Source organism: Aquarana catesbeiana, linkage group LG06, assembly GCF_042186555.1.
Source record: "Aquarana catesbeiana isolate 2022-GZ linkage group LG06, ASM4218655v1, whole genome shotgun sequence".
Classification (NCBI taxonomy): domain Eukaryota; kingdom Metazoa; phylum Chordata; class Amphibia; order Anura; family Ranidae; genus Aquarana; species Aquarana catesbeiana.
The window spans coordinates 8,188,711-8,204,234 of record NC_133329.1 but is presented as its reverse complement, the minus strand read 5'-3'; the positions used below and the strand labels follow the sequence as shown (position 1 = coordinate 8,204,234).

Below are 15,524 nucleotides of genomic sequence, written 5' to 3'. Positions count from 1 at the left end.
GATGATGACCGTACACAGGTCGAAACGCGTCGGGGATTTATACCGTCAACAACCCGGAAATGTATGACCGCATATAATTTTGTGTAAAGATGTGTCGACTTTATATTGTGGAATATGTATTGTACTACTTGGCCAGTGCTCTATGTTGTAATGCCAATTGAATTATAGCATTACAATTGTTCATGGTTCAATAAATGCACTTACTGGTTATACATTTTTTATTATTCTGGATTTCAAGATATTGCTGTCTAAAGCCCCACCGGGGAAACTGTCCATTTTTTACCATTATTGTTTTGAGGTGTGCAGCGCATACAACTCTCCCACATGTGTTTTTCTCTTTAATAAACGGACACTTACCTGTCCTGGAGTCCAGCGATGTCGGTAGCCGAAGCCAAGCAATAGCTCGGCTCTCAGCTGCTGCCTCCGCCATTCTCAGTGAGGGAATAAGGAAGTGAAGCGTTGTGGCTTCACTTCCCGGCTCCCTACTGCGCATGCACAAGTCGATCTGCGCGTCCTTAGTGGTCCCCGCTATCTCCTAGGACCTGTGTGTTTCCCAGGAGACAGCGGAGGGGGCAGGAGGGGGCGTGACTCCCGCGGGAGTCTATTCCAGGAAGTGGGTGCAGATACCTGTCTAATACAGGTATCTGCACCCCCCTCCCCCCGAAAGGTGCCAATTGTGGCACCGGAGGGGGGGAGGAATCAGATGAGCGGAAGTTCCACTTTTGGGTGGAACTCCACTTTAAACCTCTTGTATTTTATTGTATTATAACTGTATTGTCTCCCTTTTATATTGCAAAGTGCTGCATAAACTGTTGGTGCTATATAAATCCTGAATAATAATAATAATAATAACCTCAGCTTGTTCAATGAAGCTTTGACAATAAATCCTGGAAGCTGATTGGTTTCTATGCACAGCTGCACCTGATTTTGCACTCTCCAGTTTTAGTAAATCTCTCTCCAGTGTCAAAGCAACGTGAATATGCAAAGTGGACATTCTTCACTTCTATAGTAAGGAATATCAATTGATCTGCTCCAGGCAGAACGATGTCTAGAGAAAAGTGGCTACAGAAGACTCGCTCAGCATGACGGTGGATCACTTACAGGAAATAAAACATTACCAAAAATTCCCCTATACATACACCAAAGTTTGTAGACGCTATAACTATAATGCCACGTACACACGACCGGTTTTGCCGTCGGAATAAACTCTGAAGGCTTCTACGGTGGAACTCCAACGGAATTCCATTCAAGCAGTCTTGCCTACACTCGGCCACACCAAAGTTTGACCGTCCAGAACGCGGTGACGTACAACACGTACAACAGGACTAGAAAAAGGAAGTTCAATAGCCAGTAGCCAGTAGCTTCCGTCTCGTACTTGCTTCAGAGCATGCGTCGTTTTTGGTCCGTTGGAACAGCATACAGACGATCGGGTTTCCCGATAGGAATTGGTTCCGTCGGAAATATTTAGAACATGTTCTATTTCTAGGTCCGTCAGAATTTTTGAAAAAAAAAGGTCTGATGAGGCACACACACGATCGGAATAGACGATGAAAAGCTTCTGTTGGACTTTTTCTGTCGGACATTCCGCTCGTGTGTACGCCGCTTTACACAAACCAATTAATATACACTTATTGGGCTTTTTTTTTTGCCAAAGAAATGCGGCAGGATACATTTTGTCCAATATTTATTAAAATGTATTATTTTATTTTTATTTTTTTATGGGATATTTTTTATAGCAGAAAGTAAAAAAAAAAATTTTTTTTTTTTTTTTTTTCAAAGTTGTCTTTTTTTGTTTATGTAATAAAAAATAAATAACCCAGTGGTGATCAAATAACACTAAAACAAAGCTCTATTTGTGTGAAAAAAACAATATAAATTTTGTTCGGGTACAAGATCGGATAGTTGTCGGTTAAAGTGCAACATTACAAAAAAAAAAAAAAATGGCCTGGTCATGAAGGGGGTAAAACATTTCTGGAGCTGAAGTGTTTAAAGATGAAAAAAAAGAGAACATTCGATCATTTTTATGGAAATGATTGTTTCAATTTGTTGCGTTGCTTTTTTTTTTTTTTTTTTTTTTCAATTTGATTGACTTTACATTTGGGATCATTAAAGCCGGGTACACACTATTTATTTTTTTTTTCTCGTTCAACCCCACGGATTGAATGAAAAAAAAAAAAAAAGCTGTTAGGTAAATATGTCAAACGCATATGTGTTGGAGCTTTGAGGTGCACACCCTAATGCAATAGGCTGTGCACACATATGGGAATGGAGGAGCTCAGCTATGAGGAAAGGTTAGAGGAACTGAATTCATTCTCTCTTGAGAAGAGGAGATTAAGGGGGATATGATCACCATGTATAAATAAATAAGGGGGGGATATGATCTCCATGTATAAATACATAAGGGGGGATATGATCTCCATGTATAAATACATAAGGGGGGGGTATGATCACCATGTATAAATACATAAGGGGGGATATGATCTCCATGTACAAATACATAAGGGGGGGATATGATCTCCATGTATAAATACATAAGGGGGGATATGATCTCCATGTATAAATACATAAGGGGGGATATGATCTCCATGTATAAATACATAAGGGGGATATGATCTCCATGTATAAATACATAAGGGGGGATATGATCTCCATGTATAAATACATAAGGGGGGATATGATCTCCATGTATAAATACATAAGGGGGATATGATCTCCATGTATAAATACATAAGGGGGGATATGATCTCCATGTGTAAATATATAAGGGGGGGGGGGATATGATCTCCATGTATAAATACATAAGGGGGATATGATCTCCATGTATAAATACATAAGGGAGATATGATCTCCATGTATAAATACATAAGGGGGATATGATCACCATGTATAAATAAATAAGGGGGGATATGATCTCCATGTGTAAATATATAAGGGGGGATATGATCACCATGTATAAATACATAAGGGGGATATGATCTCCGTGTATAAATACATAAGGGGGGATATGATCTCCATGTATAAATACATAAGGGGGGGATATGATCTCCATGTATAAATACATAAGAGGGGATATGATCTCCATGTATAAATACATAAGGGGGATATGATCTCCATGTATAAATACATAAGGGGGGATATGATCTCCATGTATAAATACATAAGGGGGATATGATCTCCATGTATAAATACATAAGGGGGGATATGATCTCCATGTATAAATACATAAGGGGGGGATATGATCTCCATGTATAAATACATAAGGGGGGATATGATCTCCATGTATAAATACATAAGGGGGGATATGATCTCCATGTATAAATACATAAGGGGGGATATGATCTCCATGTATAAATACATAAGGGGGATATGATCTCCATGTATAAATACATAAGGGGGGATATGATCTCCATGTATAAATACATAAGGGGGGATATGATCTCCATGTATAAATACATAAGGGGGATATGATCTCCATGTATAAATACATAAGGGGGGATATGATCTCCATGTATAAATACATAAGGGGGATATGATCTCCATGTATAAATACATAAGGGGGGATATGATCTCCATGTATAAATACATAAGGGGGGATATGATCTCCATGTATAAATACATAAGGGGGGATATGATCTCCATGTATAAATACATAAGGGGGGATATGATCTCCATGTATAAATACATAACGGGGGATATGATCACCATGTATAAATACATAAGGGGGGATATGATCTCCATGTATAAATATATAAGGGGGGATATGATCTCCATGTATAAATACATAAGGGGGGATATGATCTCCATGTATAAATATATAAGGGGGGATATGATCTCCATGTATAAATACATAAGGGGGGATATGATCTCCATGTATAAATATATAAGGGGGGATATGATCTCCATGTATAAATACATAAGGGGGGATATGATCTCCATGTATAAATACATAAGGGGGGATATGATCTCCATGTATAAATATATAAGGGGGGATATGATCTCCATGTATAAATATATAAGGGGGGATATGATCTCCATGTATAAATACATAAGGGGGGATATGATCTCCATGTATAAATCTAAAAGTCCACAAGTCCATATAGTGAACTTGGTGTTGGGTTATTCACTTTAAGGTCATCACAGAGGACAAGGGGGCACTCTATACATCTAGAGGAAAAAAAGATTTAATCTCCAAATATGGAAAGGTTTCTTCACAGTAAAGCCGCATACACACGAGCGGAATATCCGACAGAAAAAGCCAGACGGAAGCTTTTCATCGTCTATTCCGATCGTATGTATGCCTCATTGGACTTTTTTTTTTCTCGAAAAATTCTGACAGACCTAGAAATAGAACATGTTCTAAATATTTCCTACGGACCCAATTCCTATCAGGAAAACCGATCGTCTGTATGCTGTTCGGATGGACCAAAAACGACGCATGCTCTGAAGCAAGTACGAGACGGAAGCTACTGGCTACTGGCTATTGAACTTCCTTTTTCTAGTCCCGTCGTACGTGTTGTATGTCACCGCGTTCTGGACGGTCGGAATTTGGTCGGACTTTGGGTTGACCGTGTGTAGGCAAGACTGCTTGAATGGAATTCCATCGAAGTTCGGTCGGAGAAACCTTCGGAGTTTATTCTGATGGCAAAACCGGTCGTGTGTACGCGGCATTAGAGCTGTGAAAATGTGGAATAGATTCCCTCCAGAGGTGGTTTTGGCCAGCTCAGTAGATTCCTTAAAAAAAAAAAGGTCTGGATTCTTTCCTAAATGTACAGAATATAACTGGGTACTGACATTTAAAGGTAAAGTTGATCCAGGGAACATCTGATCGCCTCTCCGGGGATCAGGAAGGAATTTTTGTCCCCTGCTGTAGTAAATTGGAGAATGCTTTGCTGGGGTTTTTCGCCTTCCTCTGGATCAACTGTGGGTGAGGGATTGTGTATATGGGATTTTAATTTTTTTTTTTTTTTTGGTTGAGCTAGATGGAGTTGTGCCTTCAACCTGACTAACTATGTAACTATGTTTTACTTTGTATTTTTGCGTGAACTTCTGTCTTATACTTCACGGTTATATGCCCTGCGTGGGAATTTGTTATCTGGTTTCCCTTTTATGTCAATAAAAAACATTGTAGCAGAAAGTGGGTCCGGCAGGTCATTTAGAATAAAATTTAGCTGGAAGCCGGTTTCTATGCACAGCTGCACCAGATTTTGCACTCCACCAGTTTTAGTAAATCAATCTCATTGTCTTCCTGCCAAGTGCTGGGGGGGTCCCTTTTTATAGATTAATATCAAGGGAAAGCCTCTGACAGGGTTACAGTCAAACACTAAATGGGGGGGGGTACCGTCATCCAAAAAGTGAGTGAAAAATTGTGATGGAGAGAGTTCTCCTCACAGTCTCCAAGAAAAAAAAAAAAAGAATTGGACTATCTCGGACACAATACACATTTATAGCTTAAGAAGGACCCTATTTTCTAGGTAGCATTTGAAATAAAAAATTTTGCAGTATTTGTTTGTTAAAATATTATTTAAATATATTAATTAAATTATTATTATATTTATTAAAATATTATTTATTTCATTGAGAGAAGCGACGTTCTATTTTTTTTTTTTTCTTAATCAAATAATTTTTATTAATTTTTGACGTTGAAAACATAACAGGCAGTTAACACAAATAACGTTCCATATATAACAGCACAATACAAAAAAAAAAAAACACCCCACCATACCCCACCAAATCCACTCACCCAAAAACTTGGAGCATAAAACATATAAACAAGGATAAAAAAGATTCATGCTTGCTATATATAAAAAAAAAAATGGACTTAGCTTGACCAAAAAGCACAGGTCTAAATAAAAAAAAAAACATATATGCATACATGATCACACACAGCCGTATGCATATGAAGAGATACATATGGTCTATACCAGTGATGGTGAACCTTGGCACCCCAGATGTTTTGGAACTACATTTCCCATGATGCTCTGATGCTCATGCACTCTGCAGTGTAGTTGAGCATCATGGGAAATGTAGTTTCAAAACATCTGGGGTGCCAAGGTTCGCCATCACTGGCCTATACCTATACCGGGGACGTAGACTCAAGCCATTGTGACCAGATAGCGTCAAACTTCCTCATGTAGTTCCTTAAGAAATATGTATGTTTTTCAAATGATCCTATTGAGATCAAAGATCCAGTCAGATACAGTAGGGGGATGGGGCGGAGATCTTAGGGGCAATCTGTTTACGGGCCACAAAAAGGGCACGTCTAATGCTGCGTACACACGATCTGACTTCTTCGGAAAAGAAATGATGGCTTTTCTGACGGGATTCCGCTCAAGCTTGCCTTGCATACACACGGTCATGCAAAAGTTTGCTAAACTTTCGACCGTCAACTTTCGACGTACAACACTACGACAAGCCGAGAAAATGAAGTTCAATGCTTCCGAGCATTTTCTGACCGAAAAATTGAGAACACGCTCCCAATCTTTTGCTGGCTGGAATTCGGCCAGGAAAAGTCCAATGGAGCATACACACGGTCGCATTTTCCGACCAAAAGCTCTCATCGGTCTTTTGCCGGCGAATTTCTGATCATGTGTACGCGGCATAATAGTATTAATGATGGGAGACATATAAATAAAAGAATCATGGTAGCCCAGTAGGCATATAAGTGGTTCAACCGGGACATCCGGTAGCCCATTAAGAGTACCGACCACCTCCACTGTATCCTGTATTACCACACCTAGCACAAGTTGGCTCTTAAGCCTATACCTTTCAAAAATTGAGGAGTTCTATATAACCTATTGAGGATGAAAATCTGAGGTAGTCTATGTGATGGAGAGCGAGAGAGAAACAAGAGACAAAGACCGAAGGATATTATCCCGGCCCTCTTCAGGGATAGGGTCCAATACCTTGTTCCCACCCAGCCCTGGAGTGAATGGGAAAATTCAATAGGAACTTATCTAACAAGCACCCTATAAGTCACAGAGGTAAGACCCTTAGTTGACCTTGCTTGTACTATCTTATCCAAAACAGGAGTGGAAGGAAAGAGTATCTCAGCTGAAGAAAATTGAGCGTGTAGAGCAGGGGGTCTCAAACTGGTGGCCTTCCAGCTGTTGCGAAACTACAAGTACCATGAGGCATTGCAAGGCTGACAGTTACAAGCATGACTCCCCTAGGCAGAGGCATGATGGGACTTGTGGTTTCGCAAACAGCTGGAATGCCACCAGTTTGAGGCCCCCTGGTGTAGAGCATGACGCAATTCTATTTCTAACAGACAATGTAATAACGGTCCGATTTATGTACCATGCAAAGCACAGTATATTGGGCACACATGTAGAAGTTGTCAAGAGGAAAATTCAGATTTTTCTTGTATCTACTCACGTGTCGTCCCGGGGGAGGCATACAGGAGGACCAGGAGGACCAGGAGGACGAGGAGAGACGTTCGCTCTCTCATCCTGGAGTCTACGATGCCTATCACTCCTTTATGGACACAGATTTCTAAAAACGCTGTCTGTTCACAAAGAGATTTCCAGCTTCACTAAAGACGTGAAAATTCCTACATTGCCTTTTACCATTGTTTTTTTTTTTTTTTGTTTTGCTTCCTCGTTCGTTTTAGTTGCCATCAAAACAACAAAGAATGCCGTTAGTCCTGTCCTCAGGATTGTCACTCAGAAATGCTTCAACTTTTGCCTGGGTAAATTACATAAGATCTACAATGTTTCCCCATTATTTTATTGCTGAAAATGATCTTAACCACTTAAGGACCGAGCCTCTTTTTGAGATTTGTTGTTTATAAGTTAAAAACAAGTTTTTTTTTGCTATAAAATTACTTAGAATCCCCAAACATTATAACTCATTTTTACACCCTAGAGAATAAAATGGCGGTCATTGCAATACTTTCTGTCACACTGTAATTGCGCAGCGGTCTTAAAAGCACATTTTTTTTTTTGAAAAAACACACTTACTTGAATTAAAAATTAAGACAACAGTAAAGTTAGCCACATTTTTTTTTCATTTTGTGAAAGATAATGTTACGCCGAGCAAATCGATACCTAACATGACACGCTTCAAAATTGCGCCCGCTCGTGGAATGGCGACAAACTTTTACCCTTAAAAATCTCCATAGGCGATGTTTAAAAAATTCTACAGGTTGCATGTTTTGAGTTACAGAGGAGGTCTAGGGCTAGAATTATTGCTCTCGCTCTACCGATTGTGGCGATACCTCACATGTGTGGTTTGAATACCGTTTTCATATGCGGGTGCTACTCACGTATGCGTTTGCTTCTGCACGCGAGCTCGTCGGGACGGGGCGTGTTTACATTTTTTAAAAATTTATTTTACCTTTTATTTTTTTTATTTTTACACTGTTCTTTTAAAAAAAAATTGTGTGACTTTTATTCCTATTACAAGGAATGTAAAAATCCCTTGTATTAGAGAAAAAGCATGACAGGACCTCTTAAATATGAGATCTGGGGGTCAAAAAGATCTCACATCTCATATTTACACTAATATGCAAAAAAAAAAAAAATTGTCATAAAAAAAATGTCCCTTTAAGAGCTACAGTATGGGCGGAAGTGATTTTTTGATGTCGCTTCCGATATGGAGATGATATGGAGATAGGTGGGGACCATCTTCCCCTCACTTGCCTCCATTCCACTGACGTGACAGAATCTGATCGCCTCCGCCGCTGCCGATGGCTCTGGTAAGCGTCGGAGGGCACTGGAGCACGGCGGGAGGGGGGCCCTCTCCCACCGCCAATAAAAGTGATCTTGCGGCGAATCTGCCACAGAGACCACTATTATCGGAAACCGAACCGCCGGCCAAAGAAGAGGATACCAGGGTTATTGCAGCTACCTGCTGCCATAACATCGATATTCCTCTTCAAAGTGCCTACGTATATCGGCGTACGGCGGTCCGGAAGTGGTTAAAAAAGCGATTTTCGTCTCCCCACATAATGGTGCTGGTAAAATACCACCAGACGCTCAGATGTAGAATATTCCTGTATGCTGTATGAATGTCTATCCAGAGGTGAATTAAGTGTTGGGACACCTGTCAATTGTTTCAGTTGTTAACCCCTTCAATACCGCACACTTTTAAACCCCCTTTCCTGCCCAGGCCAATTTTCAGCTTTCAGCGCTGTCACACTTTGAATGACAATTGCGCGGTCATGCTACACTGTACTCAAATTACCTTTTTTATCATTTTTTAACCACTTCCATACCAGGCCTATTCTGGCACTCCTCTCCTACATGAAAAAATTATCTTTTTTTTTTTGCTAGAAAATTACTCAGAACCCCCAAACATTATATATGTTTTTTTTTTAGCAGATACCCTAGGGAATAAAATGGCGATCGTTGCAACTTTTTATCTCACACTTTAGTCGCACAGCGCTTTTTGTTTGGAAAACAAAACAGTTTCAAGTGTTCAAAAATAACAAAACAGTAAAGCTAGCCCAAATTTTTTTTTTGTATAATGTGAAGGATGACGTTACGCCGAGTAAATAGATACCTAACACGTCACGGTTTAAAATTGCGCACACTTGTGGAATGGCACCAAACTTCGGTGCTTAAAAATCTCCATAGGTGACGTTTTAAATTTTTTTACAGATTACCAGTTAAGAGTTACAGAGGAGGTCTTGGGCTAGAATTATTGCTCTCACTCTAATGCCCCGTACACACGGTCGGACTTTGTTCGGACATTCCGACAACAAAATCCATGGATTTTTTCAGACGGATGTTGGCTCAAACTTGTCTTGCATACACACGGTCACACAAAGTTGTCGGAAAATCCGATCGTTCTGAACGCGGTGATGTAAAACACCTAAGTTGGGACTATAAATGGGGCAGTGGCCAATAGCTTTCATCTTTTTATTTATTCTGAGCATGCGTGGCACTTTGTCCGTCAGATTTGTGTACACACGATCGGAATTTCCGACAACGGATTTTGTTGTCGGAAAATTTTGTATCCTGCTCTCAAACTTTGTGTGTCGGAAAATCCGATGAAAAATGTGTGATGGAGCCCACACATGGTCAGAATTTCCGACAACAAGGTCCTATCACATTTTCCGTCAGAAAATCCGACCGTGTGTACGGGGCATAACGCATGTGGCGATACATCACACATTTTCACATTTTTTTTTTAAAAGCCATTTACATATGCGAGCGTGACTTACGTGTGCGTTCGCTTCTGTGCGCGAGAACACGGGGTCGGGGAGCTTACATTTTTTGATTTTTTTTTTGTTGTTTATTTAACTTTCATTTTTTTTATTTTTACACTTTTTCTTTATTTATTTATTTGATCACTTTTATTACAAGGAATGTAAACTTCCTTTATAATAGGAATGGTGCATGACAGGTCCTCTTTATGGAGAGACGTGGGGTCTATGGGACCCCACGTCTCTCCTCCAGGCTGGAAAGACTGAGATTAAAAAAAAGAAAAAGAATGATCTCTTTCTTTCTAGCCAAATCCTCGGCTTTGTTTACTTCCGCCAGCCGGATGTGACATCATAACGTTGCTCCCGGGCCCCCGAAGGTCATAGAATATATATATCTATATATAGATATATCTATATAGATCTATAGATATAGATCTATATATCTATATCTATATATAGATATGGATATAGATATCTATATCTATATCTATATAGATATAGATATATAGATCTATATCTATAGATATATAGATATATCTACCGTATTTATCGGCGTATAACACACACCGGCGTATAACACGCACCCCAATTTAGGAGGGAATTTTAAGGAAAAAAAAACTTTTAGGAGGGAAGTTGAAGGGAAAAAAACTTACATTTAAATGCCCATCATTGCAGCCTTCTCAGTGCAGCCTTGCCCCAGTGCAGCCATGTCAGTGCAACCTTGTCAGTGCAGCCTTGTCAGTGCAGCCTTGTCAGTGCAGCCTTGTCAGTGCAGCCTTGTCAGTGCAGCCTTCCCCAGTGCAGCCTTCCCCAGTGCAGCCTTGTCAGTGCAGCCATGTCAGTGCAGCCATGTCAGTGCAGCCTTCCCCAGTGCAGCCTTGTCAGTGCAGCCATGTCAGTGCAGCCATGTCAGTGCAGCCTTCCCCAGTGCAGCCTTGTCAGTGCAGCCATGTCATTGCAGCCATGTCAGTGCAGCCTTCCCCAGTGCAGCCTTCCCCAGTGCAGCCTTGTCAGTGCAGCCTTCCCCAGTGCAGCCTTCCCCAGTGCAGCCTTGTCAGTGCAGCCATGTCAGTGCAGCCATGTCAGTGCAGCCTTCCCCAGTGCAGCCTTGTCAGTGCAGCCATGTCAGTGCAGCCTTCCCCAGTGCAGCCTTGTCAGTGCAGCCATGTCAGTGCAGCCTTCCCCAGTGCAGCCTTGTCAGTGCAGCCATGTCAGTGCAGCCTTCCCCAGTGCAGCCTTCCCCAGTGCAGCCTTGTCAGTGCAGCCTTCCCCAGTGCAGCCTTGTCAGTGCAGCCTTCCCCAGTGCAGCCTTGTCAGTGCAGCCATGTCAGTGCAGCCATGTCAGTGCAGCCTTCCCCAGTGCAGCCTTGTCAGTGCAGCCATGTCAGTGCAGCCTTCCCCAGTGCAGCCTTGTCAGTGCAGCCTTCCCCAGTGCAGCCTTCGATCAACAGTCCCTGCTCCCTGTGCTTCAAAATCGCCGACCGCGATTTGAAAATGGCGCCGCCAGTCCCGAAATATACAGAGCCGGTCCTCGGCTCTTTCCGGCGGCTCTCGTTTACTTTCGGCTCCCCTCGTAGTCCCGAGCGGAGCTATCCAAGTAGGTTCGGATAGCTCCGCTCGGGACTACGAGTGGAGCCGAAAGTAAACGAAAGCCGCCGGAAAGAGCCGAGGACCGGCTCTGCGTATTTTGGCGCCGGCGGCGCCATTTTCAAATCGCGGTCGGCGATTTTGAAATTTTGACAGCTCAGGATCGCAGGGTATCGGCGTATAACACGCACCTGCGACTTTCCCCTGATTTTAAGGGGAAAAAAGTGCGTGTTATACGCCGATAAATACGGTATATATATATATATATATATATAGATATATATATATATAGATATATATATCTATATATATATATATCTATATAGATCTATCTATAGATATAGATCTATAGATAGATCTATATAGATATAAATATATATAGATATATCTATATATATCTATATCTAGATATATAGATATATATAGATATATCTATATATATATAAAAATTGATTAATTCTTATTTATTGAGACCCAAAAATGCCAGGATAGTACAAATAAGCACACCCCCTTTTTGGAAAGTAGATTAAAGAGGTTGTAAAGGTTCATGTTTTTTTTCACCTTAATGCCTCCTATGCAATTATTTGGAAAATAAAGAAATGAAGAAAATGAAGAAATTAAAAAAAAAAAAAACATTTTTTTTACATACTGCCACCAGTGCAGCTGGTGTGGTGGTGATCAGGAACACGACATTATGTTAAAAAGAAAATCTTTTATTTTTTTTTTTTTACATTTTTTTAACAAAATAGTTTTACCATATTAACATTGTACCACTCTGGGGAAGTGATCAGGATTTTATTTATTTTTTTTTTTTTTTACAGATTATACTTATACTAGTGAATTTCAATTGTATAAGCAACCATTTTTTTTACTGAACGAAACTGATTCATTCGGTGTCTTTTGTTGTGATTAGCTGTGATTGGTCAAAGCTAATCACATGGTACAGGTGGGCTGTGATTGGCCCTGTCTGTACCATGTGATCACTGTGACCAATCACAGCTACCAACACAATTATATACAATGGATGACATGAAAGGAAGCCATCCATTGTTTACAATCGTCATGTGATCCACTGTGATTGGTCACAGCAATCACATGACACCGGAAGCAGGCCGGTGCAATGACCAATGGACACAGCCGGTGGCAGATTGCACCGCTGCCTGACCCCGTGGCCATGCATGAGGTGTGTTTGTAGGAGGACGTCATATGACATCCTGCTGGAACTACAGTACTCCCGCCCAGCCATAATTTATATTAATAATATAATTTATAGGCCGGATGGGAAGCTGTTAATAATGTGGCGCTACCCTCTGCAGGAGCCGCTGGTTAGGAGGGGGTCTCTTGTTTCTTGCCTCGGCCTCTTTAGGAGCTTGAGACCCTCTAGGTTGAGTGTACAAAGCATACAATATCACAGAAAATCACTGAAGGAAGTACTCAGTACCCAGAAGTAGCATTATATCAAAGAAAACAGGCTCCGAACCAATCAGTAAAAGGAAACTTCATTTAACTACTTAAGGACCGGGCCTATTTTTCAGACTCGGTGTTTACAAGCTAAAATCATTTTTTTTTTTGCTAGAAAATTATTTAGAACCCCAAAACATTATATTTTTTTTTTTCTAACACCCTAGAGAATAAAATGGCGGTCGTTGCAATACTTTATGTCACAAGGTATTTGCGCAGCTGTCTTACAAGTGCATTTTTTTGGGGAAAAAATACACTTTTTTGAATTTAAAAATAAGACAACAGTAAAGTTAGCCCAATTTTTTTATATTGTGAAAGATTATGTTACGCCGAGTAAATTGATACCCAACATGTCACTTCAAAGTTGCACCCGCTCGTGGAATGGTGACAAACTTTGACCCTTAAAAATCTCCATATCTGACGTTTAAAAATTTCTACAGGTTACCAGTTTTGAGTTACAGAGGAGGTCTAGGGCTAGAATTATTGCTCTCACTCTAACGATCGTGGCGATACCTCACATGTGTGGTTTGAACGCCGTTTTCATATGCGGGCGTGACTTACGTATGCGTTCGCTTCTGCGTGCGAGCTTGGCGGGACAGGGCTCTTTAAATTTTTCATTTTTATTTTTTCTTATTTATTTAACTTTTCATTTTTTATTTTGACACTGTCCTTTTAAAAGAAAACATTTTTGGGTCACTTTTATTCCTATTACAAGGAATGTAAGCATCCCTTGTAATAGAGAAAAAGCATGACAGGACCTCTTAAATATGAGATCTGGGGGGTCAAAAAGACCTCACATCTCATATTTACACTAAAATGCAAAAAAAAAAAAAAAATTCCATTTTTTTTGGCAAAAAAAACAAAAATCCCCTTTAAGACCATTGGGCGGAAGTGACGTTTGACGTCGCTTCCGCCATCCAATGGTGTGGAGCCGAGCGGGGTGTCGTCATCTTTCCCTCACTCGGCTCCATGTCTCAGAGGGGAGAGGACCCGATCGTCTCCGCCACAACCAGCTCCAGTAAGCGTCAGAGACCACCGGAGCGCGGCGGGAGGGGGGCTCCTCTCCCGCCCCCGATAAAAGTGATCTTGCGGCGAATCCGCCGCTGAGACCACTTTTATCTGAAAGCGGACCAAAGAGGATACCGGGGTTATGTCTGCTTGCTGCTGCCATAACAACGATATTCCTCTTCAAACAGCCACGTACAACTGCAATGGGCGGTTCTTAAGTGGTTAACCACTTCACCTGCAGAAGATTTACCCCTCCCTTCATGACCAGGCCATTTTTTGTGATACGGCACTGCGTTACTTTAACTGACAACTCCGCAATCATCCAATTCTGTACCCAAATAAAACTGACGTCCTTTTTTCCCCCCACAAATAGAGCTTTCTTTTGGTGGTATTTGATCAGCTACGCGTTTCTAATGAAGGCAGAGGTCTGGATGGATTTTCTTTCCCTGCAAAGCAGGGAATAAAAACTGGCACACCCTCTTATTAAAAGCAGCACACAGTACACACAAACACCGGCTAGGCACAGAGTTAACCCTTTGATCGTCCCTGATGTTAACCCCTTCTCAGCCAGCGACATTAGTACAGTGATAATGCATATTTTTAGCACTGATCACCATTGGTGTCACCGGTCCCCAAAAAGTGTCACTTAGTGTCTGATTGCCCCCCGCAATATCGCAGCCCCGCTATCAGTAGCTGATCGCTGCAATTACTAGCGTAAAAATAAATAAATAGAAATCCCAGTATACAGTATATATCTAGGGTTGCCACCTTTTCTTCAAGCCAAACCCGAACACTTTCTGCGGCACAGGGTTATTATTATCATTTTATATTTTTTGCAGTAAACACTATAGGATTATGAAAGACCTGGGACACATTTGGGTGCTCCAAGGAGAGTAGTAAGGTAGCGCACAGAGCGCGCCAGTGGGCGTGGCCAAATTGCTCTTGCCGACATCATCACCCCACCCTTCCATGACGGCAAACCCGCTCCTAAACGGCCGCCAGCAGCGGCAACAGATTTGTGTACGACTATCTCAGTTATTTGGGGAGCCACAGCCTGGTCTGATATATTATTATTATTATTATTATTTCAGGTACTTATATAGCGCCGTCAATTTACGCAGCGCTTTACATATACATTGTACATTCACATCAGTCCCTACCCTCAAGGAGCTTACAATCTAAGGTCCCTAACTCACATTCATACACACTAGGGACAATTTAGACAGGATCCAATTAACCTACCAGCATGTCTTTAGAGTGTGGGAGGAAACCGGAGTACCCGGAGGAAACCCACGCAGACACAGGGAGAACATGCAAACTC

General features: G+C 41.1%; 1 protein-coding gene across 1 annotated transcript in view; it reads right to left on the bottom strand.

Annotated features, from left to right (window-relative positions):
• Positions 1-7,864, bottom strand: part of LOC141148146 (uncharacterized) — a 98,184-nt gene extending 90,320 nt beyond the window's left edge. Inside the window, exon 1 of the mRNA XM_073635332.1 lies at positions 7,375-7,864. Coding sequence (XP_073491433.1) covers positions 7,375-7,447 — 73 coding nt within the window. The 5' untranslated portion in view covers positions 7,448-7,864. The remainder of the gene's footprint in view (positions 1-7,374) is intronic.
• Between the last annotated feature and the right edge of the window lie 7,660 nt (positions 7,865-15,524).